The sequence below is a fragment of the Monodelphis domestica genome, chromosome 1 (assembly GCF_027887165.1).
Source record: "Monodelphis domestica isolate mMonDom1 chromosome 1, mMonDom1.pri, whole genome shotgun sequence".
Classification (NCBI taxonomy): Eukaryota; Metazoa; Chordata; class Mammalia; order Didelphimorphia; family Didelphidae; genus Monodelphis; species Monodelphis domestica.
The window spans coordinates 463421352-463440703 of record NC_077227.1 but is presented as its reverse complement, the minus strand read 5'-3'; the positions used below and the strand labels follow the sequence as shown (position 1 = coordinate 463440703).

Sequence of the window (19352 nt, the reverse complement as noted above, 5' to 3'; positions counted from 1 at the left end):
TTTTCTGTGGAAATCAGCTGCATAAACATTATCCCTCTTTCTGTCTCCAAGTGTAACTTTGTTTAGTCAGTCAGCCTGTCCTACCCTTTATGACCCCCTTGGACCATAGCATACCAGCCCTTCTATCCTCCAAGGTCTCTAGAAAGCTGTCCAAGTTCATGTTTGTTTTTTCCATGACACTCTCCATCTCATCTTCTGCTGTCTTCTTTTTCCTTTGCCTTCAATCTTTCCCAACCTCAAGGTCTTTTCCATTGTAGCTTTCACTCCAGTTTAAAATAAAAGCCATTTCTTTAAAAGCTACAGTTTCATTTCTTAAACAGGTCCTTGGATTGTAGGAAAGGAACTGCAGGTTACTTACTCTGTTTAGGAGATTATTAATTGATCTTTTTAGTAATCTTTGGGCTATCTCTAAACCTCCTTTAGCCAGTTCTTCCTACCTCCTTTCAACTTAAACTTGGACTCTAAACAGGGAACCACCTTTAGCTCTGGCTGGTTTTTATTGCCTTCTCTTTCCAGGATCCAGGTTCCCATATTACTTTCCTGCCATTTTCAGATCATGCTGCCATGCTTATCAAATCAAGTCAAATCAATAAATACTTACCCGCTATGTGCCAAACACTATGTTAAATGGAAATACAAAGAAAAAAAACATGGGACCTCAAGGAGCTCATAGTCAAATGGAGAGGCAACTTAAAAACAACTGTGAACATACCAGACATAAATATGGTAAATTGGATGTTCTTTCAGTGTGAAGGCACTAAATAGGGAGATTGGAGATGGACTGGGAAAGTCCTTTTAGAGAAGGTAAGATAAATTGAGTTTTGAAAGAAGCCAGGAAAGCAAGGAGGGAGAAAGGAGGTGAGATAACATTCCAGGCACAGGAGAGATACAGTAAAATCCATCCAAATCAACCATAAGTATGTTGGTTCTCTGATATTTTGCATTTCTTAGGTCTGAAACAAACTTTTAATATATGTCTCCTCATCTTTATGACACTTTGCCTAACTGGCTGAGCAACAAAGACTGTCTTGTGTCACTCATTTTGCTTCTAGGTGGCTGGTTTTTCCTGTTATTTATGTTTGCTCAGAGCTTCAAAGGTATACAAGCTAGAGAATCACTACCAGTTTAATAAGTGCAAAGAATGGTTATAATTTTAAGATTTTTCTTATGAAAATTATTACCAGTGGTAGGTTGTAGAGGTAGTAGTTTATTATCTAATAATAATGGTTTCTCTACATCAATTTTTGAAGAACTTTGATGATATTGGCAGGTGAGTATTCTGCAGCTTTAAGATTTTTCTCACTATGAAATTCCTACGTAAGTTCTTCCCCAGAGTTTTCCACTTTAGTACTTTAATTTCCCAGTTAATGTAAATATGAAAGTTTCAATGATAAATAGATAGGGGAGTGAATATTGTAAACTACTTTTTTTGGGGGAGGAGCAAAACCCTAAGAAATTCATTAGGATTATCTTATCAATGAATGACATTGGCTGTCATAAAGCACAAATTAGTATTGAAATGATTACTCCCATAGATAAAATAAAACTTCTGGGTGTGGAAGTTAACCCTTTAAAAATCTCATTTTTAAGTATCTGGTAAAATAGTTCTTTTGGAATCATAAATGAGGTTAAAAATCAAATGTATTTCATGAGTAACCCATTATGAATATATCCTCCTTCTGCATGAGTTATGCCAATATTCCTCATATTATTCTAGTTTTAATGTATGTGCTGACTAAGCAAGCACTTTATTTTTCTTAAATCCTTTTTAAAAAGTTAATAATAATAATAATATCCCAATTGCCTAGTCCTTACCACTCTCCTTAGTATAAATTCTAAGACAGAAGATAAGAGTTAAAAAAAAAAAGATAATAGCCACATCTAGCAAATTGGTAAAGACAGAAAACGGAAATGTACACTTTTGGAGGGGGTTTGAAAAGAAAGGCATATTGGTGGAGCTGTAAATTAATCCAAGTATGCTGCAAAACAAATTGGATCCTTACCAATATCAATATTGTGTATTGGTTCCAAGGCAGAAGAACTACGAGGACTAGGCAATGGGGGTTTAGTGACTTGCCCAGGGATACACAACTAGGAAGTGTCTGAGACCATATTTGAACCTAGGACTTCCCCTCTCTAGGCCTGGCTCTCAATCCACTGAGCCACCTAAATGACCCCTTCTTAATACCTTTTGATCCAGAAATGTTACCACTAGTTATACTAGTTATAGTCAAAGATAGGAAGAAACTGCCAACTAATGCTAAACTGATCCCAGCGCTTTTTGTGGTAGCAAAGAACCTGAAACAATGATGACTATCAACTGGAGATTAATTAAATAAACTATGATAAGGGGATGTAACCAAATATTAGTAACATTAATTGAATTGAGAAACATTATAGTTTGAAAGTTGGCTCAGAACCACCTTGGGTTCATGTCTTGCTTCTGATAGAATTGTTTTGAAATCCTAGACAAATCTATTATTATAAATTGCAGAAAAGGTACATTTGACTTCTGTTGGTTGAAATCACAAATCCAGTTCTTAATTTCTAACTCTAAGAAATGAATTCTGAGAAATGTATAGATTGACATACTTATGTAGAGTGAATGAAGGGGTTCCAAAAAGAACGACATACAAGACAACATGTAAACAACTTTGTACAAACAAGACAGCTACAAGATAAATTGGAAATAATTTCTGAGAGAAGGTTCTAAAATTGAGAGATTAAGTAGGAGTTGAAAGAATTCTTGAAGAAGGAGGAACTTTAACTGAGACTTAAAGGCAATCTGGACTGACTACAATAATGAAATGAACAGGAAACTACCAATTATAATGAGAAGGATACTAAAAGGAAGTTGAAATCTCAGTAATGACCAAACTTAGTCCTGCAGAGCCAAGAATGAAACGTTATATCATTTTTTGGCCTGTTTTTCTTTGTTACTAGGAAGGGTTCAATTCACAATGATATCATGGTGGTGTATTCAGAAAAGACTAAAAACAAATTAATAAAACAATGTTTTAAAAGTGTGAGTTGTGCCCAATATGATCAGATCTTGTAGTGACCTTTACTTTGGAAACTCACCAAGATCTAATTTTTGGAAATGTGATCTCCATATAAAGTTGAAGATTATTTCATAAAGGTTCAAGTAGACAAAGCAAGTGATTTCTGTTTGCATTTACAGATTTGTCTTAAAGTAACTAGTCTCAAAATTAGCTCCCATATGTCATAAATCACTTGTAATAATTGACCAAACATGGAATTGGTGAGATTAACTGGATTTTTCTTTTTTAATGAAGCTCCACATTATGGGTATAGTTCTTTTTAATATTTATTATGAGAAAAAGCTTGGGGTATCATAGTATTCAGATACCTGGCCTATGATGAAATCCTAACTTCTGGTTCTGCTTTTGAAACATTTGAGTATCAATTTACTTAAAACTTATTCATGGTGGAGCTATTCTGAACACTATAAATTACATTGGTTTAGGATATTTCCTCACTGAAAAATAATATAGATCCAGGAAAAAGCAAAGATTTTATATGGATACAATATAGCATTTTATCTTTTCCTTTGCTGATTTAACTCTTTTATTGCTAACAGATGATTATTAAGTACCTTCTAAGTGCTGGATGATTGAATGTGGTTTTACTTAAATGGTTAAGTTGTTTCATGAAAATTGAAACAGTTTCTAAGGCTATCAGGCTACTTTTATGCTGTGAATAATGTTCCAGTTAAGACTAAGATATTTTTACTTTTGTACAATTGACACATTTCCTACAAAAACTGTCATTCTCCTCATTTGTTATAACTCATTTGCCTGATTACTTCATCTAAAAAGTTTATTTATGTCAGATGGTATCCATTGAGTTTTGGTGGGGCTTTTTCTTTCTTTCTTTTCAAATTTATGTCAACAGGTTATTCAACCTTATTAGCATTATTTCAACTAGTCACTCTGGTTGAGATGGCAGTTTCCAGGAACTCAGAGAAGATAAGATTTTTGCACATGACTGATTTTAGAGCCAGTATGAAAGTAGCCTTTAGATGACCAAGAAAACATGAGCTTGTCAGATATTCTGCATTTCTTTGTCCATTTTCAAGTTTAAGCAGACTAGTCAGTGGAGATGTTTGAAATCCCATCTCCTTAAACTCTTCTCTTGGCTACAGTCCCTGGGCACTAGCCTCTGTTAAGTACTCTATACTCCAGCCAACCTGATTTACTCAGGTTTCCCCAAACACACCTTCCTGACCTTGCTCATTCCATTTCTTATGCCTATAATGCCTTCCTTTCATTATTGTCTAATGAAATCCTACCCATCTTTCCAGGTCTGGGACAAATATGATTTGCTCCAGAAAACTTTTTTCTTCTTATTCTCCTTGGAAATGACCCCTCAGTTCTTTATGTTGCTCTCATTCACTTGTCCTATTTCATTTTGTAATTTAATTATGTACTTGTCTCTATTAGAGTTTAAACTCTATGGGGGTAGGAACCAGTCCTTATTTATATTTGTATTACCTTCAGCACCTAGCAGATGCTTTGTACACATTAAGCACTTAATGATTGTTGAATGAGTAGAGGCGGCTGGGTTTTCTGGTACTAGTCTAGAATGTTCTCTACAAGAGAGAAAAAACATTTATTAAGTGTTTACTAAATATATGCTAGGCACAAAGGATGTGCCAAGTGCTGAGGATACAGTTCTTATCCTCAAGGAGCTTGCATTCCAATTGGAGAAGATGCATAGGGGTGCTGGTTAGGGAGGACATCCTGGAGGGGACAACATAGCAAACTGGTATAGGAAAGAATGGAAGGGAGTCAATACAAGAAATATTACTATGATGGGATATAGATATTTTTAAAATTTTAACACTGGTTTGAACACTTACAGAAAGATCCCAGCACCGTGAACTGAATTTTTTTTTAAAAGACAAGAAGTCATTACTTTGAGATTTGTTGAACTGAATATTTCAAGTTGGGAACAAGACAGTGTTCAGAGGAGTTTGCATTTGAAATAAGACAGACTAAACAGTTCAGACAGGTCAAATTTATTGTTTTTGTGTTCAGCAAAGGAAGTGGCTTATCTGCAAGGGCTTTCAGCTCCACCCTTTCTGTTAGGGGATGATAAAAAAAGGGCAAAGCATCTAGTAAAATATTTTCCATAGTACGGCCTTCTTTTGGGGTTTGCAGTGATTCATAAAAGGAAGCTCAAGAGTGACTCTCATTTGGGAAAGAAGGGGATATTGGAACAAAGCAGAATAAGTGCTAAGAAAAAGCTGGTGCTTCAAATATGAGTATTTTTCCATTCCATTCTGTAAATGGTTTAAGTAAGATAAGACAACAGGAGCTGTTTATTCTGGGGAATAGAGAATGTGCTAGAGTATGTATACATTTAGAGTAAAGGAATAGCTATAGACAGAAAGGTCAGAAGTAGTTAATAAAGTTAATTTAATGCCAAACATTTCCTTGGCAGAAAATGTTAGAAAATCACCTCAGATCTTCAAATTAAAATCTCTAGTTTGGGGAGCCACAGCTTCTTGTATGGTAACATTCTATGTAACCAGGGAGAAGCTGTTTAGTTTCTGTGCTACATCCTGGCCTACATTCCCTGTACTTTGGGCATCAGTACAATGTGGACAATGTTGTGATAATACCAACCCCACAGGACTACATTCCCTTGCTTTCTCAGCCTCATAAGTTGCTCTCTATGTGGAAATTATCATGATAGCAAATTGTTATTAAAGCCTTCAAGGAAAAAGGATTGTTATTAAATCCAAAGTAGTATTAAGTGCAACAGTGTTATCGTTTACAAAGTATCATTAATTATAATTTCAGAATATCATCAAAGGCCCAGTGACTGCTCTGCAGGGCAGAGCACAATTACTAATAGCAAGGAGTGATTTTATTTATTTATTTATTCGGGAGTTCTCTCACTCAGATCACACAACTCTCCTCCCTGGCGTCCTTCCGGTCCCCTGGGCGACGCTTGCAAACTGCTGCTTCACTTTCCTCGGATATTTGCGCTACCACCTGGTGGCGTCCTGACTCCTGGGTGGCGCGCACCCGGACCCAGGCTCTCGGTCTTGCTCTTTCCCCTTCGCGTTCTCCTACGGGCTGCGGAGAGACGCGCGCGCGCGCACGTGAGCTAGCGAGCGCGCGAGCTGTCAGTGCTGCCCCTCCCTCCCCGCGGAGTCTGGCGGCTGCCGCGGCTGCCGTTGGCTTCTCTGGCCATTTTGCTGTGGAGCGGCGAGAGGGGAGGAGGCGGCAGCCGCGAGGGCCAGGGAGGCAGAGAGCTCTGCAGCCGGCGTCGGCAGAAAAGCCTGCGGGCCGGGCTGGGCTGGGCTGGGGCGGCCCAGTTGGACGAAGACGAACGGGCTGTGGACGATTGGAGTCGCGGGTCCTGGAAACTCGGAGCTAGAGCTGAGGGAGAGCGGGAGAAGAGGGGAGGGGGGCGGCGGCGGCCTTGGACGGGTGACCGGGCATTGGAGCTGGACGCGGATCTCCCCTCCCCGCCCCCTGCACCATGAGCTGGGGCACCGAGCTGTGGGTGAGTGCGGGCTCCTGCAGCCCCGGGCGCAAGGCGTGCCCGACCCGGCCCCTAGCGCTCGAGGGGGAAGGGGGCTACGAGGAGGGGGCGTGGAACTCGGGGGAATCCAGGGGAGGGGGCGTGTAACCATGGGGGGGGCTGGGGGAGCCGAGGGAAGGGGGCGTGGAATCCGCGCTATGGGATAGGGCGTAGAAGAATCCTCGCTGGGGGTGCGAAAGAGGGGGGGCCTGAGGGGATGAGGCTTGTGGAATCTTCCCGGGAGGGAAAGGGAGCTGTAGGGGAGGGGGCTCTTTCCTCCGCCGGGAGGAGGGGTTCTGACGCGGGGAGGGGCGGAGTCCAAGGATTTGAGGGGCTCTGTGATTACTGGGTTAGTTAGATCGCAGGGTAGGAAGATTCCCCTTCCCTTTGGGAGGAAGGAGGGGTGCTGAAGTGCTGCGTTATTTCTGGTGGGGAGGGTGTTACAGTTGAGGGGTGGTTGTCCTCATTACCACCTCCACTCCTCCAGCCTGAGGGGACACTGTGCAGAGGGAAGTCGGTGCTCTTGGCTGAAAGAATGCTTCAGATCGGATTCGGGGTTACAGGGAGCAGAAGCAAGATCTTCCTCATAAGGGTGTGGGGTTTTTGGGAAACTCTCGTAGCTCTAGGGAAGAGAGCTCGGATCTCGAAATAGGTGTGGGTGTGTTGGGGAGGGGAAGGAGATGGGACTAGTGGGAAGAAGAAAGGTGCTCTTTATCACCCAGTAGTAAAAACTTGAGATTTGTTCTCTTTGAGAGGGAGGAAGGAGTAAACCTTGTGTCCTTAAATAGCGAAAGAAGCATATTTGAGGTGAATTATCTCGCTAGAAATGGGGGAAAGAGAATACATTGATAAAGGCAACTTGAAAGGTGAGCAGGTAGGTTACCGTTGGTTCCTTTCTGTGGTGAGAGCTTTAACTCTGGTTGTCATTATCCTCGAAGAGGAAAAAGGAACTTTATATTTGGAAGCTCAGTTGCAGGGCCTGATGGTTTCTGGAGGCAAAAGGCTGCTGACCATGTTGTCAAGTGAGGACTCGGAAAACTGGGGACAGTGGAAAGGACTTTTGTTTCTCAAAAGGTTTTTTAGATGGGACTGAAGATTAAGGGAAGGTTGTGGTTCATCTGACTCTAGTGCGATTTGCACGGTAGAATTAAAATTCTATGAATAAGGGCGAGGCAATTGCCTCTGACCAAATACTAAGAACCTCAACATAAAATAAGGCTCTGAAGCATTTTGTGGGGAAAGGGTCGAGGAGGGTAGTGTGAGGCCACAAAATCTTCCAGGCAAAATAAAACAAGGTTAAAGTTTTTCCCGAACCTAGTGCATAGTGGCATAACGGTTTTTACATAATCATTTCTTTGCTGAAGCCTTGGAATGGTCCTAGCAAATTGCAGCAACCTCAGAGGAAGAGAATTTAGTCATTATAAAAATTCATTGCCTAAAGTCATTGGTGTCTTAAGATTTACTTCTTATGTTTACAAATACAGATTTTGTAATAGGGAATCAAAGTATTTGAATATATCTAGTTAGGAGAAATAATCATCTTTTTAAAATATTGTATCACTTGATTGATTTCTTTCCTCCTTTTCTATTTTTCCTTCATACACTCTATTTTTCCTAGCCAATCTGTAGAAAAATGGGATAGGATAGGATAGAGTGCAGATTGAAAAATGACTTTTTATGAACTAAAAATTTGTACTAGCAATTTTAGAAAATACATTAAGTTTGGGGGCGGACATAAAATTTTAGGAATTAGGTATTTTCAGAAGTGACTGGTAATAATGTGGGCAGTTGCCAAGAAGAAAAATGATAAAATGATTATATTTTCCCTATTCTGCTGTGCACTTGACAAGATGGCTAGGGGAAAATTAATTGTAAAACATATGACAGCATGGTATGCTGTTAGTCTGGGTTAAAATCTCACTTCTTATTCTTAATGACTGTTTAGTAAGACTTGGGCACAATAAATAATGGTTGTTGATTGAGCTCTGATTAGCAAAATGGAGGATAATACCTGTAGTATTACATTGTGTTATGTGGTTCATGATTATGTATAGTCCATTCAGGGCAAAAGTTGAAGTCCCTATGTAAATTAACTATTTCTGAAGTAAAAGGAAATAATAATTTTTTTTAAAGACTGAGTCAGTCAACATAAATTATTCAGTTCCTTTTATACAACATATATTAATAGTGTTAATGGAGAGAAAATAAAGAAATAGTTATACCAGAACCATTCTCTTTCCTTGAGTAATCTAATGGAAGAATAGGTACAAATTCATGGGTTATTAAAGCAGAATAACAAAAGTAGAAACCACACCGTAGAATAATAGACATAAGTACTTTTATAAAGATAAAATCCAAGCATTCACAAGTGTGGCAAATTATCTGTTTTAAAGTGCCATATTTTTTTCATTTGAGGATTAGGGAACTTAGTGGACAAAGTGTTGGACCTCTGAAAGCCAGAGTTCAACTATTGTCTTCTCTGAATATTAACCTAAAATGCCTCATTTGTGAAATGGGGCTAATATTAACTATGATACTAACTTCATGAGGTAAATGTATATAGTATATTTTTATGTTTTTTAAGTCTTTACAGACTGATTGTCATGTTGAAATTGTTGTAAAATATTGCAGTATATGTGAAACCCTCAGAAACGCTAAGATCACCTTCTAATAAACCCTTGAAATTACTTCCCTGTTCTCTCTTGTTAAAATTCAATTCTCCCAAAATTTACTTTTTAAGGACCTATGATTATGTTGTTGTATATGTGTATGATTCCTTAATTACCATTCAGAGAAAGCATAGTACTCACATACTATCATCATTCTGCCAAGCATAGTATTTATCATGTCTTACCAAAAATACTTTGAATTTGGAGTATTAATCTTTGAAATTAATACTAATACCTCATATATTAGATTGGAAAGCACTTTCCATATCTTCTCATTTGAACTCTTTAAAGTATGGTTAACACAGTTTGATCCAACTTGAACACTATTAAACTAAATCTACCTCTTGTTTTTTCTGAAATCAATATTCCACTTAATATAACAAAATATATTGATAACATGTAATTCAGAATTATTCTCTTCAAAATGTGACTAGAAAAATTGAGTTCATTCTATAACTTTTGAATAATATGTTGGAATTTTGTGAACTTATCTTGAATAATAATTCTTTGTACTTGTGTATCAGCAGTTGTGGCAGTCAATAGAGAGCTCTCCTGGGATTCAGCAAGACCTGAATTCAAGTCCTTTCTCTGGCACTTAGTACTCACAGACTTTGATTTGGGACCTGTCCCTTAATCTACCAATGCTCCCAGGCAGCTCTCTAAAACCAGTGGCAAATTACCTCTAAAGGTCTCAACATCTATGAAATTACAGATTTAGACCAAAAAAGTACTTTATATCTCTGAAAACTGTTTAAACAGAAAATCTTTCTTTCCATATAAAATCAAGAGCACGGTTTGTTGGGGCTCAGATAAAATAATGTAAAGAAAGTTCTTTCCCAAACTTAAAGTGCTATACTAATATCAGATGTTTTTCTTATTAATAACTCAGAAATTAAGATCTTAATTTCACAAGGTTTTTTTGTTCAAAGAGGATGTGTGCTATGTTTGGCAGCATAATGTTGGCTAGTGATTGAGGGCTTTTTTTGAATGGTGGCTTTGGGATCCTGTACATACATAATAACATAATAATAGAGTGGTAAAAAACTAACCAGCAGCTCTGTACTTCAATGGATGAAAAAATATGAGCTGTGATTTGGGTGGTCTTAAGCTAGTAGTACTTGTTGATTTTAGTATTTCATAGGGTTTTACACTACTTATGTATTTTACCACGATGTTAATATGATAATCTGCAGAGATATAAATATATTACCTATGTTTACATATTTTAAAATATAAATATAAATATAAAAGTTTCTGTAGAGTCTTTAAAACATTTTTCTTCAGATGTTTATAGTACTTCATAGCATAACTGTTATGTGTTTGACTCTATGAAAAGATGAATTATACAGAATCAACATTAAGTTGGGGTCTGATAGTCTATTTGTGACCTGTTGACTTGGTTTTAACCATCATTCAAAACATCAGTTATAAAATAGTTCCACTGAATTTGTTTATGTGCTTCTAAATTCCCTTGTTTATAGACTTATGTTACTGAAGATTTTAAAAAGTACTATAACTGCAAAATTTTTAGTCTATCACCTAGGACAGGGATTCTTAATCTTTTATGTATCATGGACTCCTTTAATGGTCTGGTGAAAACTCAGGGTCTTTCCTCAGAATGTTTTTAATTGCAGAAAGCAAAATACACAGGACTAAAAAAAAAACATTTATTTTGAGATGGCTATCAAAATACAAAAGAAGGTTCTATGTAATAAAATTACATCATTATAGGAGCTTATGCTCATATTCAATTTAGGAGAGCAAGTGATATGCTGTTTTAAAATTCCTTATAAAATATGTTTTTCTTTTTTTAAGAAAAAGCCAGGAATTATAGTGAAGACTGGACTGGAAGAATCAATATATATAGTATGTATTTGCTATGTGCCAACCACTGTGTTAAAGTTACAAATATTAAAAACCCAAACAAACCCAATACCTATTCCACAGTTTACTTTTAACACAGGAGACAAGGACATATAAGCATATACAAAATAAATATAAAGTAATTAAAATTAAGGTAGGTTGAAAGGGATAGCAATAGTTGAAAGTATCAGAAAAGATCTTTTTGAAAGTGGTGCTTGAGAAAAGCAAGCTCTAGATAAATGTGGCAATTTCAGAGATGCTCTTTTTTGTTCTATATATGTAAAAATTCCCATCTTATTTACTGTTTGTTCAAACTTTAGAATTAATTTAAATTTTTAAGAAAGTGTTGCTTAATTGGCATCTTGAAGGTGAAGAAAGATTCTGTGAAGTTTTAAGTTTGGAGAGAGTTCATTTCAAGCATGAAGAATAGCCATTGCAAAAGCCCACATATGGAAGTGGACTATCCAGGAAGAGAGAAGGCGAAAAGGAGTAATGTTCAATGAGGCTGGAAAGATAGTTTGGGCTAAGTTTGTGTTATGTCTTAAAAGCTAAACTTAGGGGTTTACATTTGATCTTAGAGACAATAAAAAGCCACAGCAGTTTATTGAGTAGGGGAATGACTGGTATGCGCCCTTAAGGAGAATCGTTCTGGAAGGACTAAAGTAAGGAGCATCTTAAAGACAAATAGAGCAAACAGGAGGCTCTTTCAGTAATGAAGGGGACCCTTGGAAAGGATGATCTAAAGCAGAGAGGACTCAAATGCAAGAAATGTTGCAGAGGTAGAAATTATAATATTTGGAGACTTACTGGATATGAAGAATGAGGGAGAATGAGGAGTCAAGAATAATATCACGGTTGTAACCCTGGGAGGCTTGGCACACCTGGAGGGTAAAATTAATTAGTTTGGTTTGGGGTATGTTGAGTGTAAGATGTCTCCAGATCATCTAGTTTGACGTGTCCAATAGATAAGGAATGATTGGTCTCTGGGGAGAGATTAGGGCTGGATATATATAGATCTGTGAGTCATCTGAATAGAAATGATAATTAAATTCCTGAAATTCATTAATATCTGGAGTGAAGTGAGGATTCACATTATCACTACTATTATTGAATATTGTATTAGAAATGCTAGCTTTGGAAATAAGAAAAGAAAAAGAAGTGGAAGGAATTAAAGTAGGTCATGAGGAAATTAAACTATCACTCTTTGCAGATGAGATGATGATATACTTAAAGAATCATAGAGAATAAACTAAAAAACTAGTTGAAATAATAATTTTAGTAAAGTTGTAGGATACAAAATAATTCCACATAAATCATCAGCATTTCTATATATTATCAGCAAAGTCTAGCAGCAAGAGTTAGAAAGAAAAATTCCATTTAAAATCACTCTAAACAATATAAAATACTTGGGAATCTACCTGCCAAGGCAAATACAGGAATTATATGAACATAACTACACTTTTCACACAAAATCAGCTCTAAACAGTTGGAAAAATATTAATTGCTCATGGGTAGGCCGAATTAATATAATAAAAATGACAATTTCACCTAAATCAATTTACTTATTCAGTGCCATAACAATGAAACTGTGAAATAATTATTTTATAGAACTAGTAAAATAATAACAAAATTCATCTGGAAGAGCAAAAGACCAAGAATATCAAAGGAACTAATTAAAAAAATGTGAAGGAAGGTGGCCTAGCAGTGCCAGATCTCAAGGGTATACTTGTATACAAAGTATACAAAGATATACTATTCCTACTATAAAGCAGGAATCGTGAAAACAATCTGGTCCTGGCTAAGAAACAGAATGGCAGATCAATGCAGTAGATTAGATACACAATATACAGGGATAAATCATCTTAGCAACCTAGTAGTGTTTGATAAACCCAAAGACCTCAGCTTTTGGAATAAGAACTCACTATTTAACAAAAACTGCTGGGAAATTTGGAAAACTGTATGGTAGAAGCTAGGTATAGACCAATATTTCATACCTTATACCAAGATAAGGTAAAAATGAATATATGATTTAGATATAAAGAGTGATACCATAACTAAGTAAGGGGAACATGGAATAGTTTACCTGGCAGATCTTTGGAGAGAGGAAGAATTTATGACCAAATGAGATATAGAGTATTATAAGATATAAAATTAATAATTTTTATAATATTAAAGTAAAAAGCTTTTGTACAAATAAAACTAATGTAACCAAGATTAGAAAGGAAACAACAAACTGGAAAAAAATTATAACAAATTTCTCTGATAAAGGTCTAGTTTTTCAAATGACTAGAGGACTAAGTCAAATTTATAAGCCATTCTGCAATTAACAAATGGTGAAAGGCTATGAACAAAGCAATTTTCAAATGATGAAATCAAAGCCATCAATAATCATATGAAAAAATGTTCTAAATCACTCTTGATTAGAGAAATGCAAATTAAAACAATACTGTGGTACTACCTTACACCTATCAGTTGGCCAATATGGCAGTAAAGGAAAATGGTAAATGTGGTAAAGCTGGAAAACGAATACATTGTTGGTGGAGTTGTGAACTGATTCAACCATTCTAGAGGGCAATTTGGAACTATGCCCAAAGGACTACAAAACTGTATATAGGGGGCAGCTAGGTGGCTCAGTAGATTGAGAGCCAGGCCCAGAGACAGGAGGTCCTGGGTTTAAATCTGGCCTCCCAGCTGTGTGACCCTGGGCAAGCCATTTAACCCCCATTGCTTAATCCTTACTGCTCTTCTGCCTAAGAACCAATACCCAATATTGATTCTAAAGTGGAAGGTAAGGGTTTAAAAAAACAAAATTGTATATACCCTTTAATCTGGTAATACCACTACTGGGTCTATATCCCAAAGAGATAATTAAAAAGGGGAAAGAACCTACTTGTACAAAAATATTTTTTATAGCTTTTGTAGTGGCAAAGAACAGGAAATTGAGATGTCCATCAATAGGGGAATGGATGAACAAATTATGGTACATATTAGTGAATGGAATACTATTGTGCTGTAAAAAATGATAAGCAGGATGATTTTAGAAAAAGCTGGAGAGATCTATAGGAACTGATGCAGAGCAATGTAAGTAGAACTGGAAGAACATTGTACTTAGTAACACTGTAATGGGTGAAAAATCACCTTTAAAGATTGTTATAATATTAATTTATGGTTGCCAAGGAATTTACTTATGAAATTCCTAAAATGAAACACTCAAGTCAGAATGGAGTTTATGGTGGTTTAATCACAATGGGAGTAAGGAAAAAGGACTGGGAATGAAGGAGAGAGGAGGAAAGGGAAAAAGGTTAACTCAACCTTCTGGCCGAGCCAGAGGGAGATTAGGCCCTAAGGCCAAGGTAGAAAGGAAAATCAGTCCTTGACTCATATGACCGATCTGAAGGAAAGCTGTCTGCCGACCTCCTCTCTGCTCCAGTTCCTAGCACAAACTGGTGTCTCCCTCTGTCCACAGGAAGTGAGCGAATTCCAGAGGCTGTTCCCTACCTCACTTCCTGTGCCTCACAAGTACCAATGGTGGCTCAAGCTTGGCTTAGGACAGCCCAGGTGGGCAGTTAGTTATTTCTGATTTCTCATTGACTGGCACATGCCCGTGTAGTGTGGGTGTGCACAATTTTGGGTGCTAGACCAAGCAAGATAGAGATTTTAAAATTCACAATCCCCCCTGATGGTGATTGGGGGACTAGTCTCCCCAATTGATTACTAAACATAAGCGTACTGCACCCCGAAAAATTCTAACTGCAAGTGTATACAAAATTTACCCACTAAGAGGAAAACTACAATAGTTGTAGATTAGGGAAAATATAGGAGAGAGAAAGACAGCAAACTAATCATTCTGGTGGAAGTTGGGGCATTTAATCTCAGGGCATTTGTACCCCAAAAAAGCCTCCAAAAAAGGAGCACCCCTTTATTTATACTCTTTAGCTCACTACTTAAATTCCACCAGAATGATATTTAGATTTCTTGATTATGTTCTTAACCCCAAATGAGTTTTACTTTGTTTAAAAATATGTTTAAATACCAAGGTTGAAAGATTTGCTATGATTGTAAAAACTTGTGACAAATATCCATCAATTCATAGGTTTTTAAAAATGCTATACAGCAACTTATGTGAAATATTATAGTGTGTTTGTTTGCTATTGTAATTAATTGGGCTATTGAGAATTTTAGGGATATTGATACCACATATTTGTACTACTATTCTTTAAAAATGAAAAATGTTACCTTGCTCAATTCATTTGCCTTATACTCACAGTGGAGCATGGCCAGATATGAAGAAGAAATGGATCTCATTTTTGGTGAGAAAGCCTTGCATTCTATATTTTCTGAGCTGACACAGTGTGTCAATGATTATAAGCTATATTTTTGAATTTTTAAAACTCTTTTATTATATTTTTCTTGCATGTGCAATATACTTTTTCAGTTTTTTCTCTCCTTTTTTATATTTGAAGCACATCACCAGCATTAAGATTTTCTTTAACTTTTTGACTTTTCAGTACTATAAGTTTAAAATAACATTTGCTAATGCATGCCCGCTAGAGACTATAAAAATGATGCCACTAATTGTTTAAAATAAGTTATGGACTTTGCTTAATGATTCTGTCACACACAAGAGCCATTGCACAGAGCCAAAGAAAAGCCAATCCAGGATGGATTGATGCACTTCTAGGCCAATACAAAGGTCTTGAACCTAGTGTGAAGACTCCAGGTTACTGTGTTTAACATGTTGTTACAACATAGGCTTTCCTTGTGTCCATACTCACTCTGAAAATACTCACAGACAAGTATCCCCGAAATCTTGGCTCCTATACTCTGGTCCCCTTTTCTGTCTTTCATACTGTGGTACCTTTCTGTAGTCCTGGCTATTGACTGAGTAAATGCATCATTGCTTAGATCATTTTGATTGGGCCCTGATTCAAGGACCTGTTATAGATTTATTTTTCTTTTTACTTGGAATTTTTACACATAAGACTTTGATAGTCTATATTTTCATCCAGAAATTTTTCTTTTTCATTTGGATTTTTCTGATGTCTTTTTAATTTCTCTTACCAATTGGTACATATACCACATACCTGAGCCATGCATCCCTAAGTGATCCTGTATTTTTCTTTTTTTTTTGTAAAAATTCTTTTTTTTTTAAAATATATTTTATTTGATCATTTCCAAGCATTATTCGTTAAAGACATAGATCATTTTCTTTTCCTCCCCACCCCCCCACCCCCCATAGCCGACGCGTAAGTCCACTGGGCATTAGATGTTTTCTTGATTTGAACCCATTGCTTTGTTGATAGTATTTGCATTAGAGTGTTTATTTAGAGTCTCTCCTCTGTCATGTCCCCTCAACCTCTGTATTCAGGCAGTTGCTTTTTCTCGGTGTTTCCACTCCCATAGTTTATCCTTTGCTTATGAATGGTGTTTTTTTCTCCTGGATCCCTGCAAGTTGTTCAGGGACATTACACCGCCACTAATGGAGAAGTCCATTACGTTCAATTATACCACAGTGTATTAGTCTCTGTGTACAATGTTCTCCTGGTTCTGCTCCTCTCGCTCTGCATCACTTCCTGGAGGTTGTTCCAGTCTCCATGGAACTTCTCCACTTTATTATTCCTTTTAGCACAATAGTATTCTATCACCAACATATACCACAGTTTGTTCAGCCATTCCCCAATTGATGGGCATCCCCTCGTTTTCCAGTTTTGGGCCACCACAAAGAGCACAGCTATGAATATTTTTGTACAAGTCTTTGTGTCCATTATCTCTTTGGGGTACAGACCCAGCAGTGCTATGGCTGGGTCAAAGGGTAGATATTCTTTTGTCGCCCTTTGGGCATAGTTCCAAATTGCCCTCCAGAATGGTTGGTGATCCTGTATTTTTCAATCACCCTCTTAACGGGGGAATGTAAAAAATATTATTAATTAAATTGCAAAGTTTAAATTCCTTTTAGAAGAATTTTAGGTAAAGAAAGATGATACCTCTCTGAATCCAGAAACTGAACTGTTGGAGAAGACACCATGAAGAAGCCTCCAGACCACAAACTGCACAAAAATGAACTTTGGGTGTAGTTGATTAAACATTTATTTGTATGTATACTTTCATGCCAGAAAGGGGACTGCCCCCTAACTGGCTTTTTGTCAATGCGTCCAGCAGTTATTGGTTTTGTTCTTCTCCTCATCCTCAAATTATTGTAATCTTTAAGTTGATTATGTTTTCATGATCCTTTTTGGGGAAACCTTTCCCAATAAGAATCAAACGGAGGAATGTAAAAATGGACTTGAATCCAGGACTTCAATCCCCAGAAGTCCTTGGTCCACTTGCCCAGAATGCTTTGTAATATCACTGAATTCTCACCTGGGCTGAGATCGAGAAGGGGTATTTAACCTGATTGGAAAGGCTTTTGCGCTCTTTCCTGTTTCCACTTGCAAGTTGATGCGGCTCTTTTCATAATGTAGGTGAGGTTGTCTAGGCCCCTGGGCCTAGACATGTGCTTTCTTATCCTGTATTTTCTTTAATCCTTAATCTTCAATAAACCTCTAAAAATATAATACTCTTTGCAGAGAGAAACTAATTTTTACCTGCCTCAGTTTCCCAAAATTTTAATCTTTACAACAGCAATATTATATGATGATTGTCTATGAAAACTTGGCCACTCTCAGCAATGCAGTGATCTGGGACAATTCTAAAAGACTTATGACAGGGAATGATATCCACCTCTAGACAAAGAACTGTTGGAGTCATCTTACATATCAGTTTATTTATGGTTTTATTTTAGGGTTTTGTTTATGTATGAATGTGCTCTTGCAACAGTGACCAATATGGAAGTGTGTTTTGTGATAATAAAAATAAAATCTAAAAAAAATTCCTGGGAATTGAGAGCCTGTAGAAAGAGAAGAGTTAAAGTGACCGATACTTGAGTAATATCCACAATTAGGGACATGATCTGGATGAACTAGCAAAGGGGATTGAGTAGGAGAAGTTTGATAGGAAGAGAACCAGGAAAGAGTAATGTCATGAAAGCTTATGGAGAAGAAAGTATCCAGCAAGAGAGTCAATGGTGTTTTAAATGTAGCATTTAGGTAAAGATGTATGAGTTCTGAGAAAAGATAATCAAATTTGTCAACTAACATCACTGGCAACTTTGGAGAGAGCAATTTCAGTCCAGAAATAACGTGGGAGACTAGATTGAAAAGAGTTGAAGACTGAGTGAGAAGAGGGGAATTATATGACAGCAATTGTAGGTAACTTCTTTTTTTAATTACATTAATATTTTTAGTTAACAAAAATCAATTCCCTCTCCCTCACACTTCCCAATACCCATTAGAAAAAAAATGAAAAAAAAAGCCTTTATAATATAAAAATAACCAAGCAAAACAAATCCTTACATTGGCAGTATCCAAAAAATTTGTTTCATATGCACCATGAGCTCATGTCAGTGAGGAGAAGAGCACTAGGTATCATTATTAGTCCTCTGGCATCATGGTGGGTCATTGCTTGATCAGAGTTTTTAAGTTTGTCAAAGTTATTTGTTTTTATAGTTCTGTTTCTATTTATCATTGGTTAATATGACCTAGAAAACTTTTTCAAGGAGTTTGGCTCAGGAAAGGAAGAGAGATATAAGATGATAGTTTGAAGAATTGGTAGGTCTAATTAATTTTTTTTAAATATGGGAGACTTTGATTTGTTTGAAGGAAGGAATTAATTGACAGGGAGAGATTGAAAATTAGAGACAAGGGTGATCATTGAGGGGATAATTTGCTGGAGAAAATAGAATGAGATTAACTCAAATTTAGAGGGGGTTGCCTTTGGCAAGAATGACTACCTTATTGTCTGAGACTATAGAATAGAAAGAAAGAATAAGGGGATATATGAATAAATTCCTGTTGATTAATTAAGATATGTATGTATTTATATAATTTCTATATGCTATATATGTGTGTATATGTAAAATCAGTTGTTTAAAAAAAATTTTAGCTGGGCATATACTTGCTGCTTCAGGCCCATTATTAACTTGAATTAAACCCAAATTGTTGGTTTCATTACTTTTGGAAATACTGGTTGACTTTTTAATCACTGTTCTAGCTCTTCTGCTGCTCTTTATCCTTAAATCTTTTCTAAATTTGTGTTATCAATTTGATAGCCATAGCTACAGGAAGAAATTGTTTAAGCTTCAATGGTAGTGACTACAACAATATGACTGAATATAATCAAGTTTAAAGTGAATTTCCCCACCCCTGCTTGGAGAAGTCATCTAAT

The 19352-nt window shown here is 36.7% G+C and overlaps 1 protein-coding gene across 11 annotated transcripts in view; it reads left to right on the top strand.

The window, feature by feature from the left end:
- The first annotated feature begins 6102 nt into the window (after positions 1–6102).
- The window catches only part of FNBP1 (formin binding protein 1), a 190783-nt gene continuing 177533 nt past the window's right edge, over positions 6103–19352 (top strand). For all 11 annotated transcript variants that reach the window (XM_056812555.1, XM_056812550.1, XM_056812548.1 and 8 more), the window contains exon 1: positions 6103–6540. In XM_056812555.1, the coding sequence (XP_056668533.1) occupies positions 6517–6540 (24 nt within the window). In that variant the 5' untranslated portion in view covers positions 6103–6516. The remainder of the gene's footprint in view (positions 6541–19352) is intronic.